Source organism: Leptonotus elevatus, chromosome 12 (genome assembly GCF_054856555.1).
Source record: "Leptonotus elevatus isolate MCC_2025b chromosome 12, RoL_Lele_1.0, whole genome shotgun sequence".
Lineage (NCBI taxonomy): Eukaryota > Metazoa > Chordata > Actinopteri > Syngnathiformes > Syngnathidae > Leptonotus > Leptonotus elevatus.
In genome coordinates, this window is record NC_141250.1 from 17,552,146 (window position 1) to 17,567,334 (window position 15,189).

Below are 15,189 nucleotides of genomic sequence, written 5' to 3' on the forward strand. Positions count from 1 at the left end.
CATACATGCACGACACACTGCGCATGCGTACCCCTGTCCCGGCTCCCGTCTGCTCAGCAGTTGACTGAAGCTGTCCTCTGAGCGGCTTCACCTTCAGCCATCTTAACCATGTTGGGAACAGTAGGACGCTGCTGTAACGGGGTTCTGCAGGCTTTTAAGCCCGGTGTCAACTCACTGAAGACGTTCGGCGGTAGAAATGTGAGCCTAAATTTGGGTAAGTTATTTTGTTTCCACCGCTCTGGACTGTTATTGCTAAAATGTCCTCTGAACTGTGCCCATTGATTGGACGGGGCCTCTCTACCTTCCCCCTCAAATGTTTCATTTCAAAACTGATATATTTGGTTCTTTATCTTTGTGTTGACTATGTGGCAGTCAATTGTTGGTCGTTTTATTTCTTTTTTTAATCTGACCTTCGATGTCATGTCCGCCTCGATGACCTTTCATTGTAAAAGTCAAGCACTGCAAACTCATTCAAATTTGTCAGTCATGACTCAAGAGTGTTGGGAAAATAACATGTACAGCTAATGATTGTGATTGTCTTTTATAACGGTTTCCCACCCCCTGTTCTCATGTAAGCTAAATGAATAATAAATACATTAGAACTGAGTTTAAAAGTATGTTGTGGAAGCAGGGCTAGTACAGCTACTGCCATGTTTAATTTTAGTTAAAAACAACAAAAAAAAAAAATTACGTTTTTTTTATATTACAGCTTTCATTTGAAATTGAATTGTTGAACTTCCTGAGTGGTCCAATAATACCAATTGAGTTTTATCGTGTCATTGCAGGCAGGGGCTATGCAAGCCCCGCTACTCAGGCAGCTCTTGGCAATGGACGCATCACGGCTGTGATCGGTGCTGTTGTGGATGTCCAGTTTGACGAAGATCTCCCGCCCATCCTTAATGCACTGGAAGTGATGGGCCGTGAGAGCAGGCTGGTGCTTGAAGTGGCACAGCATCTTGGTCAGTGAGTTAAATATGATGCCAAAGTAGAAGCGTGGTTTAGTGAAGCTACATATAATTGTTTTTATGTTCTCTACATTTGTCTTTATCCAGGTGAAAACACAGTAAGGACAATCGCCATGGATGGCACGGAGGGTCTGATCCGTGGGCAGAAGGTTCTTGATACCGGGGCCCCGATCAGAATCCCTGTGGGGCCAGAGACCTTGGGCAGGATCATGAATGTCATTGGAGAACCAATTGATGAACGTGGTCCTATTAGCACTAAACAGTAAGTTTTCTCGGGCCACATTTTACACTCCCCTGTTTTTCAGGTTTTAAAAGTCAGTCTACTTTGCTGTTCTGCAAAAAAAAACTCATTGTCAAAATAATTCCACTGCAACATAATAAAAAGGATCTCTTCTAGACAAGCTGTGCCACAATTCCAGCAGAAAAGTGTAACTTAACAACCTAATTTAGTAATCACTGTATTAGGTACTATTAGGTTAGGTAATTGAACAAACGGTAAGAAACAAATGTACAAAACACATTCATGTACAAGTTGCCGATGTCCACAAATCATGCCAAATGACTCAATTAACAGACTGGCTAACGGATTAGCCAGTTAACTACAGTCACATCCGTCGGCACCCATGTCACTCACTATTACATTAGAATGTGGGGGTTACGGACCCCAAATGGACAAAAATAACCCTACATACACTTTAATCAGTGTTAATGCAAAATTACATGATCTGAATTGATGGAATGATTGGTAGAAAACTCGTTCCTAAAAATATGTTTTCGCTGAAGCTCTATTTGGCTGAAACACAAGACATTTTTTCAGGAATTATTGGAACTAAAAATAATAAATACAGAATCTAATACTACAGAGGCTTTATTAACTCATTCACTGCCATTGACGGTTTTTTATGAGTTTAACATTTTTTTCCACTTTTGTTAACAAGAGTATGAAAACCTATAATTTTTTTATTGTACATTTAAAACAGATATAACATTTGTGATTAATTGTGAGTTAAATCATAAAGTCCTGCAATTAATTTCGATAAAAAAATTGAATCGCCTGACGCTTCTAATTTTAATAATCTTTTCTTTTTTTAAATCGCCTCAGGCGATTACATTTTCAAATTGTGATTAATCGCATGACTTCAATAGTTAACTCACGATTAATCATAAATTTTACATTTGTTCTAAATGTACAATAAAAAAATTATAGGTTTTCATACTCTTGTTAACAAAAGTGGAAAAATAGTTCAAATGAATTGTTGCCGTCAATGGCAGTGAATGAGTTAATTGTACTTTTGACTTTCCACTAGACTTCTATTAATAGGTGCTTTTAAATAGCAAAAATGGCGAGTTAAAAATAACCTCGGCTGTCTCTCAGGACTGCTCCTATCCACGCTGAAGCCCCTGAGTTCACTGACATGAGTGTGGAGCAGGAGATCTTGGTCACTGGCATCAAAGTGGTAGATCTCCTTGCACCTTACGCTAAGGGTGGAAAAATCGGTCAGTAGCAAGACATTGTTTCGATTTTTTTACGCGAGTAAGCATCTTCTAACTATTGTGCCTTTTGTGTGCCAGGTCTGTTTGGCGGCGCCGGCGTGGGTAAGACTGTCTTGATCATGGAGTTGATCAACAACGTGGCCAAGGCTCACGGTGGCTACTCTGTGTTTGCTGGAGTTGGAGAGCGCACCCGTGAGGGCAACGATTTGTACCATGAAATGATTGAGTCTGGCGTCATTAACTTGAAGGACACCACCTCCAAGGTAGCGCCCTTAAAACACATTCACTACCAGCCATTTTAAAGAATTTTGACTTTCAAAAAAAAATCAATGATTCTAAGTGCACCAAATCTACCAAATGAAAGAAAAGAGACTCTCTCTTGTCACTAGGAAAATAAGTTTTATTCAGATGTTTTATTTGTCATCAACAGTAGAACAAAGGTAGGGTTTAACAAAATGCAGCAGTTTCTCCCAGTGGACTCGTTATTTAAAATGGTACTTCGCTGCCATCTACTGGTGGCTGTGCATCAGTGAAGTTGTTTTCAAGTTTGACTTTGAAATGTGAAATGCCTGTCATGATAACCATTCATTCAATAGATAAAATGGACATGATATATATTTTTTTCTGGGAATAATAGATTGTCATTTACATGCATTTTTTCTTTATTGTGCAAGGCCTTCAAGGATTCAGTGCAGTTTCTGCATCACTACAACCACAATTAAACGTGGATGATGCCAGTGTCTGCGTACATGATGGTCTTGCAGATGTACCGACTCCATTCTAGTGTTTTAATGTTTGTGTTTTTTAGGTTGCGCTGGTGTATGGTCAGATGAACGAGCCTCCGGGCGCTCGTGCCAGAGTCGCTCTTACCGGCTTGACTGTTGCGGAATATTTCCGTGATCAAGAAGGACAGGATGTGCTTCTCTTTATTGACAACATCTTTAGGTTTACCCAGGCTGGGTCAGAGGTATGCAATGCACTATTCACAAAATGTTAGGGATATTCAACTTAGGGGGTGAAATTTTAAGACGAACCAAATGCAATATACTTTTATAAACTTTTACATTTCCAATTTTTAATACATGTCCAACTGTTCTCGAAACAAGGATCTGAATGGCAACATTTACAGTAGTCAAATAAAGTTCCCCTGCAAAGAAATTTGACCTTAAAGTAGAATATCCCTAACGTTTTGGCATATAGTGTAATACTCTATTTAGTACCGATGGTATTATTTGGATTGATTGTATAAATGTCCTTCAGGTGTCTGCCCTGTTGGGTCGTATCCCCTCTGCTGTGGGATACCAGCCTACCTTGGCCACTGACATGGGTACCATGCAGGAACGAATTACAACCACCAAGAAAGGTTCCATCACCTCAGTACAGGTAAGATGGTTGTTTGCGATTTGACGCGGCCGCTTCCGCGGCAGAATCGAACGTAAACACGCTCGCATTGCAGGCGATTTACGTGCCCGCCGACGACTTGACCGACCCCGCTCCCGCCACAACTTTCGCTCACTTGGACGCCACCACCGTGCTGTCCCGTGCCATAGCTGAGCTGGGCATCTACCCCGCCGTGGACCCCTTGGATTCCACCTCCCGTATCATGGACCCCAACATCGTGGGGTCCGAGCACTATGACGTCGCTCGAGGTGTACAGAAGATTCTCCAGGCAAGACTTATGTCGACATTTTTGGGGGGGGGGTGAATCAAAACAAGATCTAATGATCTCAACGTCTTTTTCAGGACTACAAGTCATTACAAGACATCATCGCTATTCTGGGTATGGATGAGCTGTCTGAGGAAGACAAACTGACTGTATCTCGCGCTCGCAAGATCCAGCGTTTCCTGTCCCAGCCTTTCCAGGTGGCTGAAGTCTTCACTGGCCACATGGGGAAGTTGGTGCCCCTCAAGGAAACGATCAAAGGATTCCAGAGCATTCTAGCAGGTAGTGCCTGCCGCACAGGAATATTTTCCCACAATGGCTTTTCCTGTTAAAACCTTCCTTCCCCTACTCTTGTTCAGGTGATTACGATGCCTTGCCCGAACAGGCTTTCTACATGGTGGGTCCCATTGAAGAAGTGGTTCAAAAGGCAGAGAAACTGGCAGAGGAGCACTCTTAAATAACAGTGTATGTGGAAGTCTTTCTGATTTGTACAGTATAATTTCAATTTGAGGAATTAAGTGCTGACGTGTCATGCTCAATATGTTGTGCTTTGCTTGTATCACTCTGGCAAGTTTAAAATGAGATTAAAGATGATATTGTGATAAAGCAATGCTCATTCCTAGTCCTTTTTGTGCATTGATCTTTCTCATTGAAACAAATTTGTGGGAGAGCGATTTGCAAAATCTTAAGGTTTAGTTCCTCATGTGTCGCAGTATCTTATTTAGCTCCCTTTCCTTAGTAAGCATATTGCAGCTGTGTTCTCGGAATGCCTCGAAATCCTGTAAAATATTGATGTAAACATTAAGTGCGAGCATGTATAGGATGTGAGCATTTTTTGTCGTCACAACAAACCTTTTTAAGCTGCTCATACTTTGTCCTGGCTTCTTCCAGGGCCAAATTGATTGACTTGATTCTTGTGTCTGTGTTAACTGCCTGCACTTCCTGTTTAAACCTGAGTTCAAAGACACACGGCGGCATGAAATTGGCATTACATTTTCACTACACAGCCGACAAATTTAGCAAGCATGTTTACCTTTCCTCTGCTTTTGCCTGCGATCTCCGCTGGTCTTTACATTGTAGGTCTAGAAGCCGGAGTTCTTCTATCTTCTCCTGTAATGACGTGAGCGTATTAACATGAAATGATACACGGTGACGAGCGCCATTTTCCCATATGTACCTGTATGGTGTGCTCTTGTTCCACAGAGGTACGCAGCAATTTGTCTCTCTCTTTGGTGAGGCTTGTTATGGTTTTGTTCATTGTGGCTTCCTTCAATGCATGCTGCTCCTCAGCTTTTAGAAGTTTCAGTTTTACAGCTGATGGTGATAAAGACAAAAGTTCCTCGGCGGCTTCATATGTTGCATGCGGATAAACAGGACTGATTCGTTTACCACCTACTTCTCCACAGTTGATCGGTGAGGTCATGTTGCTGCTGAGATTTACTCAATTTTTCAAGTAGTGATGCCTCCATCTCTTGATGTTCTTTTGATTTTTTTAAGGATGTTGATTCACTTTGGGCCATTTTCTCCCTTATAAACAAAGTAGTGTATTAGTGATCTGAAACTCCTTGACAAAACAACAAAAACTATAGTAGTGCCTTGAATTAAGAGTGACCTTAGCGGGTAGTGAAAAATTATCCTAAAAAGATGATTCAAACTGTTTCCTGTTCCTTCCAAATGAAGTTAATTATCAAACAAAACCAAGGGAATTACACTCGATGTATTTAGAATACCGATAACCAGAAAACTCCTTTATAACGCCCCACTAGCTTAATGCTAACACATAATGGAAAACACCAGTGACTGGTTAACACTTAGCATCTATAGTAGTGGTTGTTCTAACCCATTATGCAACTGATTACAGCAATTTACTGAGTCACAGTAGTTGAGAAACTACAGTACAGTACTCTCCAGTTTGTCTCTGCATAATAGTATACTGCCCCCAGTGGCCAATGCAGGAACACCAGAAGCACAATGAATAGAAGTTGAAGCATGAAATAACGATGCACAGTGCACACACTCTTATTATATAATTACTCAGTTTTTATAAAGTATATTATAGAGTGCTGTTTTCCCTGTTTAAAAAAATATTTATTTTTTTCTGATGTAATTTCTATTCATTCAAAGCAGTTGAAAAATAACTTAAACTATTTAAAATTGTACATCAAGGCACCACTGTATTTATTTGTTGCTGTCATTATATATATATATAAAACCAAACATCTTACTTGTGTGCAGTTTCCTTAGTTGAGAACACATTTGTCAATGATTTGATTTCCTTTTTCATCTTTTGAATGGTCAGCTCTTTATCATGTAACTTTTGGGAGAAAAGTGTGTCATTTTCCGTCTGCAGCCGTTTGTTTTCCAGCTTCAGCTGTGCATTCTGGTGTTTGTACTCCTCCATGAACACGATAATCGCTCGGCTGTTGGCGTCTAAATCCAGAAATCTTTTTTCTACTAGCTCCACTCTCTGCTGCTTTTGCACCACTTCTTTCTGACAGCTGTCGAGTTGCTTCTCCAGCTGGGCCTTGACCTGCTGCAGGCTTTGGCATTGGTTGAACAGCTCATCTGACCGGTCTTTTAACACACAGGTCAGATTGGCTTGTTCTTTTACTCCCGACTGCAGCAGCAATGTCTCCGTTAAATCGGCAGCGGCGAGGTCCTTGCATTTCTCCAAAGTCTTCTGATTGATGTCCATGTGCTACGGAAAAGTCAAAGTTTGGTGATGGTGGTAACTGACCAGTCTTAGCTACACATACATATTTATTACCAATACAAAGATTTTTTGGGGTCACTGTTATCAAGTATTCATCAAGGGTGCTGCAGGAAATTATGTCACTTAAACGGTCTAAAAATTATTCATCAATTACAAATGTCCCCCCCAGCCCATTTATCAATGACAGTGACAGGCAGAACAATTTAATGTTAATACAGATGCAGGATCTTATTGAAATATAATCAACGTGTACTTCCTAAATCATAAATAATAATAATAAATAGCAGGTCTATATTTTCTGTAATAAATCTATGCTGTCTCTGTTGTTTTCCCCACTGAAATTTGCGGGCGCAATAAGTTGCTTGAGAATAAATTGAGTATTCATCGAATTTAATCATCTGACGGTACTTGCCTTAGAGATTTTAATACCAACTTTATTGACAAAACAAGTTTGAGAGACAACGCGTCAATAAATGACGTAAAGCCTCCAACAATATTAGCAGACTGACCAAAATCAACAGACAAACATTGATTTGAACATGAACCAGAATAATGTAACCATTTATAAGTGTGTGTAGTAACAATACTTACGGCAACGTTGAGTGACAGTCCAGAAAGTAACATGTTATCATCGGACTTGGTCACTTTCTTTCTCACGTTTTCGGACCTTCTCCGTTGAGACGACATGGTAATAATTTAGAAAAAGCTCTCGAAGTTCTTGATGTATTCTTGAGTTTATATTCACGACTACGTTGTATTCAAAATACTCGTTAGTTTAGCTAAATTTGCGTTTTCATGAGTATGCTAGTAAGTTCATACTTTTATGCTAGCTAGACATTAAACTACTTGTGTACTTGCGTACTCAAACTTCCCGAGAGCACCAAGACCCTCCACGGACTTCATGACGTCACCAGCTCGTGAGTGTGTCGTCGTGTTCTTAAGAAAAACACCAAAGTTAATCATAAACTTTACAAGAAAAGCGAATTGGGGCGAACACGATGCTATTAAGTCACAACATTTCTTGTGTTCCTGGGTAAATGTATTCTTTTTTGGGGGGTCATTTTGTTTTGCGTTGTTATGGTAAAAGAGCTACAATGTTAAGTCGTCATTTCTCCCCTCCCCCCCCCCCTTTTTTTTAAACGGATAAACGTTAAAATGGACACAAATTGTTTACAGGTAGGTTTAATGACAATTCAAAACCAGGTGTGCTGTGCTGTTTCAGCATGTGCTAAGGTTAGCGTCACATAGTACAAGCTAGGACACGTTATTATTTTTAAAAAAAGTCACGAAAATTACAGTAAATTATTAAATCATGATTGTTCGTTAGGCTGCTGTTCCACTGATAGCAAGCGCAAAGCATTGTGGGATATGTAACTGTACCTAAAATTGTTCTAAAGAAGCATGAAAGAAGTACATACTACACACAAAAACAAGCTGATAAACTTTTCTTTATGTCCAAGTTTGAGTTGCTCGGTTGCTATTGGAAACCACGTCATGGCAACAGGTGCATGCAATGTCACGTTCTGACCGCTACGTGGCAGCCTTCCACTATTAATTTACAAACAATGAAAACACATGGTGACTGCAGATATTTTTTAATAAAAAATCCAACTTCTATTAGAAGAAATTTATAAATTTTCAAGTTAATTATGTGAATAGGAGGGATGATTCAGATTTATATTTTGTATAAGTCAGTAATGTATTTTATTTTTTGATACAAGTAGTCAATATTTAATATATTTTGCCATTAATTGAGTGAGGTCTTTAATCTCTCCACAGGACTGAAGTGTATAAGAAGTGATGCAAGGTTTGTAGTCATGGGAGCTGCATATCATTATGCAGATTCCACGGCCCGCCTTGAGGGATTTATCCTCAGGGTTGGGGGAGCGGCTGTCCTGCACTTTGCGCACGCCTCTTTTGATCAAGTCTTGGGCCAAGGAGCCCAGTTAGAGGAGAGCCAACAGCATCCTAGACCCCCCGCTCCCCTCCTCCAGTCCCTGCAGCTCCTCCATCTGCACAGTGGAGCTGGACGGACCAGCCAGAATGTGGAGAGCGGTGCCACTCCAACTCTTTCTCCTCTTATTCTACTGGGTTACCTTGTGCCAATCAGAAGGTTAGTAGTATGTTTTGTTCCTTTTCTCTTGATGTATTTTTGAATTGATATGCTTGGGCCCTTGTTCACTTGTTGCCGAAGTTGGTTCAGACTATGAGGCTGATCTGGTTGCAAAGATGCAAGCAATTCATCTGTGAATTACACATGAAGTGGTTCATAAAAACAAACACTTGTGAATGATGGAAGACTATTCTTATGTGAGTAGAATGTTGACATGCAAACAGGTGGAATAAGATGAATTTGACCACTCAGTGTTTTTACTAAGGTTGAGCACAAAGCCCCCACTCAGTCAGAATGGAAGTTCTCCTGGAAGAACTTTTGCCTGAGCTTTACTGTTGCTAGGTAACAGAACAGAGCATGTGACTTACAATCTGTAAGTACTGAGAGGTACTGGTTAAAAAAAAGTTCATTTCGACGAGGCATACTTTGAGCCGCACGCCGCAAACTTCAACTCAAGGAACAGAACTGACTTTTCTGATAAGGCCGAGACATCAGTACTGCTGCAGTTTGACTCTTTCTACATTTTAGAGGGGTGTTTGTCTCTTGTGTTTGTAGCCCAGCTAGATCCTGCTTCTCAAATTGTAATCTGCTTTCTTTTTGCTCAACCCTTTGGATGTAAGCTTCTTAGTGTGAACGTGGCTACTAATTACACTGCAGCTGCTGTAGAATGGAAGCATTTCTACCTAAGTAAAGCTTGTAGAGCCAACAGCTTCCCTGCTTGGATATGCCCTGGAATAAACTGGGTGATTTCACCTCTCCGGTTATCTGACAGACAAAAATAGATGATTAATAGTTGAAAGGAGGCTGCGCTTACAGTAAAAGTGTGAATAATGTGCTGCACTTTGCTGACATTTGAGATGTAAATGATGACTCATGTCATGTGACTTTGTCAGCATGTTTGTCATTAGTGCTAAGATGTTGACCGACAGGCCACAAGTGAGCCACCTGCACAATCTATTACATGTACATCCGGTTTTGATTTGATAAAATGCAATGAAGTATTACTGCAAAGATTCATACAATGTCATTTCTAATAATTATTTTTTTTTTTAGCCACACCTGAAAGAGTCAACTTATAGTTCACCAATAGAAACTGCGACCACAATGGAAAACATACTTTTAAAATAACTCCTAATTTCCTATACATAACTGTGCATTATTTTTGCAAATGCCAAATTTATGTTATATATCTGCTAATCCAAACTGGCGCAATAATTTTAATTAAAAAAAAAAATGAATGAAGGAATTATAACATGGTAACTTTTTCATATGGCTATATAGCTAAGTATTCAAATAATAAATTTTATAGCAATTTTAATGGTGCAGCACAAAATAACGATGCAAACAAATACCTTTTCAATATATAAAAAAAAAAAACTCACCAAAATCTAACACCACTTAACAGTAACAAAATCAAGATCTTCTAAAATGTTTAATTAATTCACGCAGTGCATCATTCTAGTAAATGTGCTTATCTACTGTCAGTAATGTCTTACTTATTAGATTTGCTGTGACAGTTGGGGGTACTTTCTCCAGTGGTTGCTTCATCACCCCCGCCCCAACAAAATGAAGCCCCCATAACCTTTAGTAGCGCCTTATCCAGGCTTCGTCACACTGCAAAAATGCTGGTAATGGTCATGGTTCATTAACTCTCCTGAATAATTTTTCACTCCTTGTGAACAGAGTTGTTAATCTGCATTCATTCACATTTGTTTTAGTCAATTAACGACGCTTTGTGTAGCCTATAAGCTACAATTTCACATTATTGTAAACATATTTTTGTAATGCGGTCATGGTGGGAGTTTGGATTGCGCTGATTGTATTGATGAAAAACACCTTTAGTTATGTTCAAACTTGGACTGAGCGTGCATGTTAAACCTCACCCTCTCCGGCGCAGCAGCCTAAATCCTTGTACAGCCGTTACATTGCTTTAGAAAACTGGCGTTGTCACAAATGGATCTTTTTTTTTTTTTTTTTTTTGTGACAATGTCGCTGCCTCACTGCCATGTGATCACTTCATTTCTCATTATGTTTTGCATAGTAACATACACCCCCACTCCCCTCTAAAAAAATGTTGAGGATTTTTTTTTTTACTTCTAACCATATGAAGGCTATCGGTCCATGCTCCATTCAGGGGTTCCATGCCAGTGCCAAAAGCAGTCAGGCCTTTCACTGTTTTGTTTGTAGCACTAAGCGCCAAAGTCACTTGTTTGGCAATTGACTGCATTCTGCTGCATGCATTTCCATATGAAACGGGCCGCAGCACTTTGCTCTGACAGCGTGGACAGCTCCAGCGTTTCATGCGGCCAGCGGACGTTTTCTTTGCCGCTCAGCGGGTGCGGAGGCCTGCGCCAAAACAAGCACCATTTGGCGAAAGCTTAACGACGCCACAAGAGATGTTTCAGGGGTCAGGTGTGGTTTCTCCGTGGATCCAAAACGCACTGTACCCTCTTTTTCTCCATCGGGGTGACACTTCCACTTATGAGTTTACATCCCTACTGGCGCTTCTTTTGTGCCATTGTGATTCCACAGTGGGCTTGGGGAGGGGCTTCATTGGAATGAAAATTCCTCTAATGTTCTTCCCTCAGAGTAGTGGGGCATCTTTGCTGCAGTGTGGTCTCCTGCTGTGCGTTTAAGTTGCAATAAGAAAAGACAAGGTTGGACAAAGGAGAAAGGAAAACATTGAATTACTCAAAAAACGTTTATGTAAATGAAGTTCTAAAACATGGAGCGTTGGATCTTGATAATAACCTGAGTGTGTGTGTGTGTGTCTCAGAATGAATTTCTTTCTACAAGAGTGTGTGTCTGTGGGAGATTTTTGTTTGTTTTTGTTATATCATCCACAAGAACATCATGTCAGAGGTCACTAATGTTGACATTCACAATCTGTTTCTGTTATATTCACATTATTACCAGTTAAACCGATTAGTCAATGAGTTGACTTTCCTATTCCGCATCAACGTTTAAAGCTTGAAGTCAACTGATGACTAATCATGTTTTTGGCATTGCGTCTTCAAATCAACCAATTTATAGATGTCTTTAGCTCTGTTGATCAGCGAAATAGCAGGTCAAAGGCGGGATGTCGTTATACATCTTCACAAGTGCTAGAGTACAAAAATCTGATTACTGTGTGTTAAAATAGCGGTTAGCTTCGCTGGCTGCGGCTATTCCGATTGCCGCTAGTCTTAAAATATTCACACCATCAGCGGAATGGCTAATAGTGGACAGACAACACATGTCTTAGAGTACGAAAATATGATCATTGTGAGTGAGAATAGCGGTTAGCCTCCCTAGCTTTAGCTATTCCAATTACCGCTAGTTATAAAATATTCAGATCAGCAACATAATGGCTAAGAATATATGGGCAACACATGTCACTAGCAAACTATGCTAGCCTACTGCCTACCCTTAAATACAGTAAAAGCGTAAGTGCAATAGAAAAACAGTGAAACTGAGGAATGTCTATTTTTTGGGGGCCTGGCAACGATGTCTAGAACACGCTATAGAAAACGGTAAAAGCAGCTAGCTAGCCCATTGACAAAAAAAACATGTGCTGGGCTCCCACCAATTACAACAGCTACATTCAGAATAATGTTGAGTTATATTTTTTTAATCATTTTATTAAATTTGCTTCTATGCCACTCTGTTGAAATATGTCTCTCTCTGAAACCGGTTCGTGCTGTATAAAAGGTGGTGGGCCGTAGTACTGTGCTTAAAAATAAATAAATAAATAAATGATTAATCGACTTCAAATAGACTTCATCACATTGTAGTCGACGACAAAAAAAAAAATCATCATTGGAACTCTAATTTAAAAAATATTTTATTTCCATCAAGAATTTACACTACCATAAATTGTAGGAAATATTAATGCTCAAGGTTATAGTGGAACCAAAGCGGTCAGAGGCTGCATTATTAACCACTTGATGACAGCTGACATCACTACCCAAAATGATGCAGTCAAGAAATGCACATGAGGTGAAGGGTCAAGTTCATTCCTAATGTGAGGTCAAGGCTGCCAGTTTCTTCTTCATCAAACTCATCCAAGGCTGCTTAATGGACCTTTTTTTTGTGCACTGGGTTTTAGTGTTTAATTGTTTGAGACAAAACTCTTGCAATTTTGTCCATGTAGTGGATTTTAAAGACCATCTTCAAGCATTCTCCACCAATTATCACTTCTCCTCACTAAGACATCTCAGCGTGGACATGGTCAGTATGTTGCATAGTTCCGGCTAACGGAGTCAATTGATTGAAATGCACATTCCTGTTCGGATAGTTGTGATGGAGTGTTCTGACACTCAGCTATTCTGCCTGAATCGACCCCCTCCCCCTGGAAGATGCCAGAGAGTGGTACCTTATCTCCGCAAATGCCACTCATTTGGGAACATCAAAAGGAGGCTCGTATGTGTGCAGAAGAGGATTGCGTAACATCCTGGGAAAGGGGGGGGGTGGATGGCACGCCTGTCTCCACCACTCATCAACGGCGCTAACAGCACGTTTCATCCCACTCCTCATAAGATTTTTTTTTTTCATTACCTATGGAATACTTAGCATGCATACTTACTTTGGGCCTCCCTTTTTGACAGAGACAACCCTTTTCGAATAATTTTTAGATATTTATAAAGAACGCTGAACCACCAGTCGCTTTTCACAGCTTTTCCCCCCTCCACATGATCCTCTTAAGCAACTGACCTGTGTAATCACTGTGCCACTTTTCTCTTTATTTTGCCCACATTGTTACTGCATTATTAGTAGTACTGACATCACAAACCCTGCAACAAATTACTTAATTTAAACAATAAAGCTTAGTCTGATAAAATAATCTATAATTAAAAAAAAATTTTTTTTTACTAAGGGGAAGTCTAAATAAAAAAAACTATTCTTGACAATAATATGCTCTATGCAGCTCCACTAGTCTAAATACAGTATTCTGGTTAATATTGCCTTAGTGGAATATGAGTTAAGCAGAAAAATCCAGCAGTTTTTATCAATATCAGAAGGCGGCCATATTGGCACTTGCCGTGACATGACATCACAGTTGCTCAGATCTAAGGTAACAACCAATCAGAGCTCAGCTTCAGAAAACAGGTGAGCTGTGATTGGTCGTTGCCTGAGCCCTGAGCAACTGTGATGTCATCTTCAGTCAAGCAAATGGCAAAATGGCCGCCCCCTGAGATGGATAAAAATGGCTGGATTTTGCTTCATAACTCAAATTCCACAAATGTAATATTAATCAAAATGTCATGTTTAGAATATTAAGATCACATAGAACATATTATTGTCAAATGTTTAAGGTTGACTTCCCCTCTAAAATAAGAAAATTATATATACAAGGTGTCCCCCATTCTACCAAGTGATATTCTAGTACTATGTGTGTGTGTTTGTGTGTATAGGATGTGAACTGGGGCAGTTCCGCTGCGGGACAGGCCGATGCATCCCATGGGACTGGCACTGCGACGGGACATCAGACTGCTCAGATGATTCTGATGAACAAGAATGTCGTGAGTCAATATGAACCCACTCACAAACCTGACAATTGGGCCATTGCTTTATCCAGGAAGGTTTAATTGCTGCTTTGCTGTATAAGAACTGATATCTTGGCCATTTCGAATTTTTGCATGTATTTTTTTTACTTTATTATTATACATATAAGCAAGTACTGATCAGCTTTTAAAAAATACTGTATATAAGCATTGTGCAGAAAAAGAGTCGGTGTGCCTCTCTGCCTTACAGCTCAGATAACATGCGATGACAGTCACTTCCAGTGTTTGAGTGACGGCGAGTGTATCCCAGATGTGTGGGTGTGCGATGATGAAGAGGACTGCGAAGACGGCTCAGACGAGAGGCAAAACTGTCGTAAGTTATCTGTCTTCCGACTGACCCTCTCATTAGCTTTGATTTCGCCACAGGCACTAGTTTGCGTTTTGTAAATCACCTTAATTTGATACATTGCTTTGTCACTCTTTACACACTCTATAACCATAAAATGAGGTACAGCTGCGCACCTTATGTAGCTAAACAAGGGCACCAACATCTGCTTACGTTTCACATGATCATCATATCTGACCAGGGATGTTCAAAGTGTTGTTGTTTTGGTTCCAAATGTGAAGATGTGCTGCTGGCGGTGCACCCCAAAATCCTGAAATATCGTAAACTATTCGCCCTATCAATTTTAGTTGAAGGTCCAATCTGTGCTCAATAAATGCTAACATTAGCCAAAAATGTCCACCCTGTCATTGTC

General features: G+C 40.0%; 3 protein-coding genes across 6 annotated transcripts in view; 2 read left to right on the plus strand and 1 right to left on the minus strand.

The window, feature by feature from the left end:
• The first annotated feature begins 29 nt into the window (after window positions 1-29).
• LOC147164831 (ATP synthase F(1) complex catalytic subunit beta, mitochondrial-like) lies at window positions 30-4,732 on the plus strand. The gene is made up of 10 exons (XM_086091643.1): window positions 30-214; window positions 786-959; window positions 1,053-1,227; window positions 2,341-2,462; window positions 2,538-2,722; window positions 3,268-3,426; window positions 3,720-3,842; window positions 3,916-4,128; window positions 4,203-4,404; window positions 4,482-4,732. Exons 1-10 carry the CDS (start codon window positions 109-111, stop codon window positions 4,577-4,579), a joined length of 1,557 nt encoding a protein of 518 aa, XP_085947769.1. The 5' UTR covers window positions 30-108; the 3' UTR covers window positions 4,580-4,732.
• Window positions 2,837-7,865, minus strand: LOC147164832 (coiled-coil domain-containing protein 89). 2 transcript variants are annotated; one of them, XM_086091644.1, is made up of 8 exons: window positions 7,698-7,865; window positions 7,427-7,502; window positions 6,348-6,820; window positions 5,519-5,649; window positions 5,300-5,436; window positions 5,156-5,232; window positions 4,975-5,074; window positions 2,837-4,901 (listed from the first exon to the last, which is right to left on the minus strand). In XM_086091644.1, exons 1-8 carry the CDS (start codon window positions 7,796-7,798, stop codon window positions 4,815-4,817), a joined length of 1,182 nt encoding a protein of 393 aa, XP_085947770.1. In that variant the 5' UTR covers window positions 7,799-7,865; the 3' UTR covers window positions 2,837-4,814. The 2 variants fall into 2 exon arrangements, with proteins under 2 accessions (XP_085947770.1, XP_085947771.1); XM_086091645.1 differs by having other exon boundaries at window positions 7,427-7,865.
• An 866-nt stretch (window positions 7,866-8,731) lies between these two features.
• The window catches only part of lrp2a (low density lipoprotein receptor-related protein 2a), a 55,039-nt gene continuing 48,581 nt past the window's right edge, over window positions 8,732-15,189 (plus strand). For 2 of the 3 annotated variants that reach the window (XM_086091869.1, XM_086091870.1), the window contains exons 1-3: window positions 8,733-8,948; window positions 14,342-14,449; window positions 14,682-14,804. In XM_086091869.1, the coding sequence (XP_085947995.1) occupies window positions 8,879-8,948; window positions 14,342-14,449; window positions 14,682-14,804 (301 nt within the window). In that variant the 5' untranslated portion in view covers window positions 8,733-8,878. Of the gene's footprint in view, window positions 8,949-14,341; window positions 14,450-14,681; window positions 14,805-15,189 lie in introns of all 3 variants that reach the window. The other variant, XM_086091871.1, reaches the window with a different exon arrangement.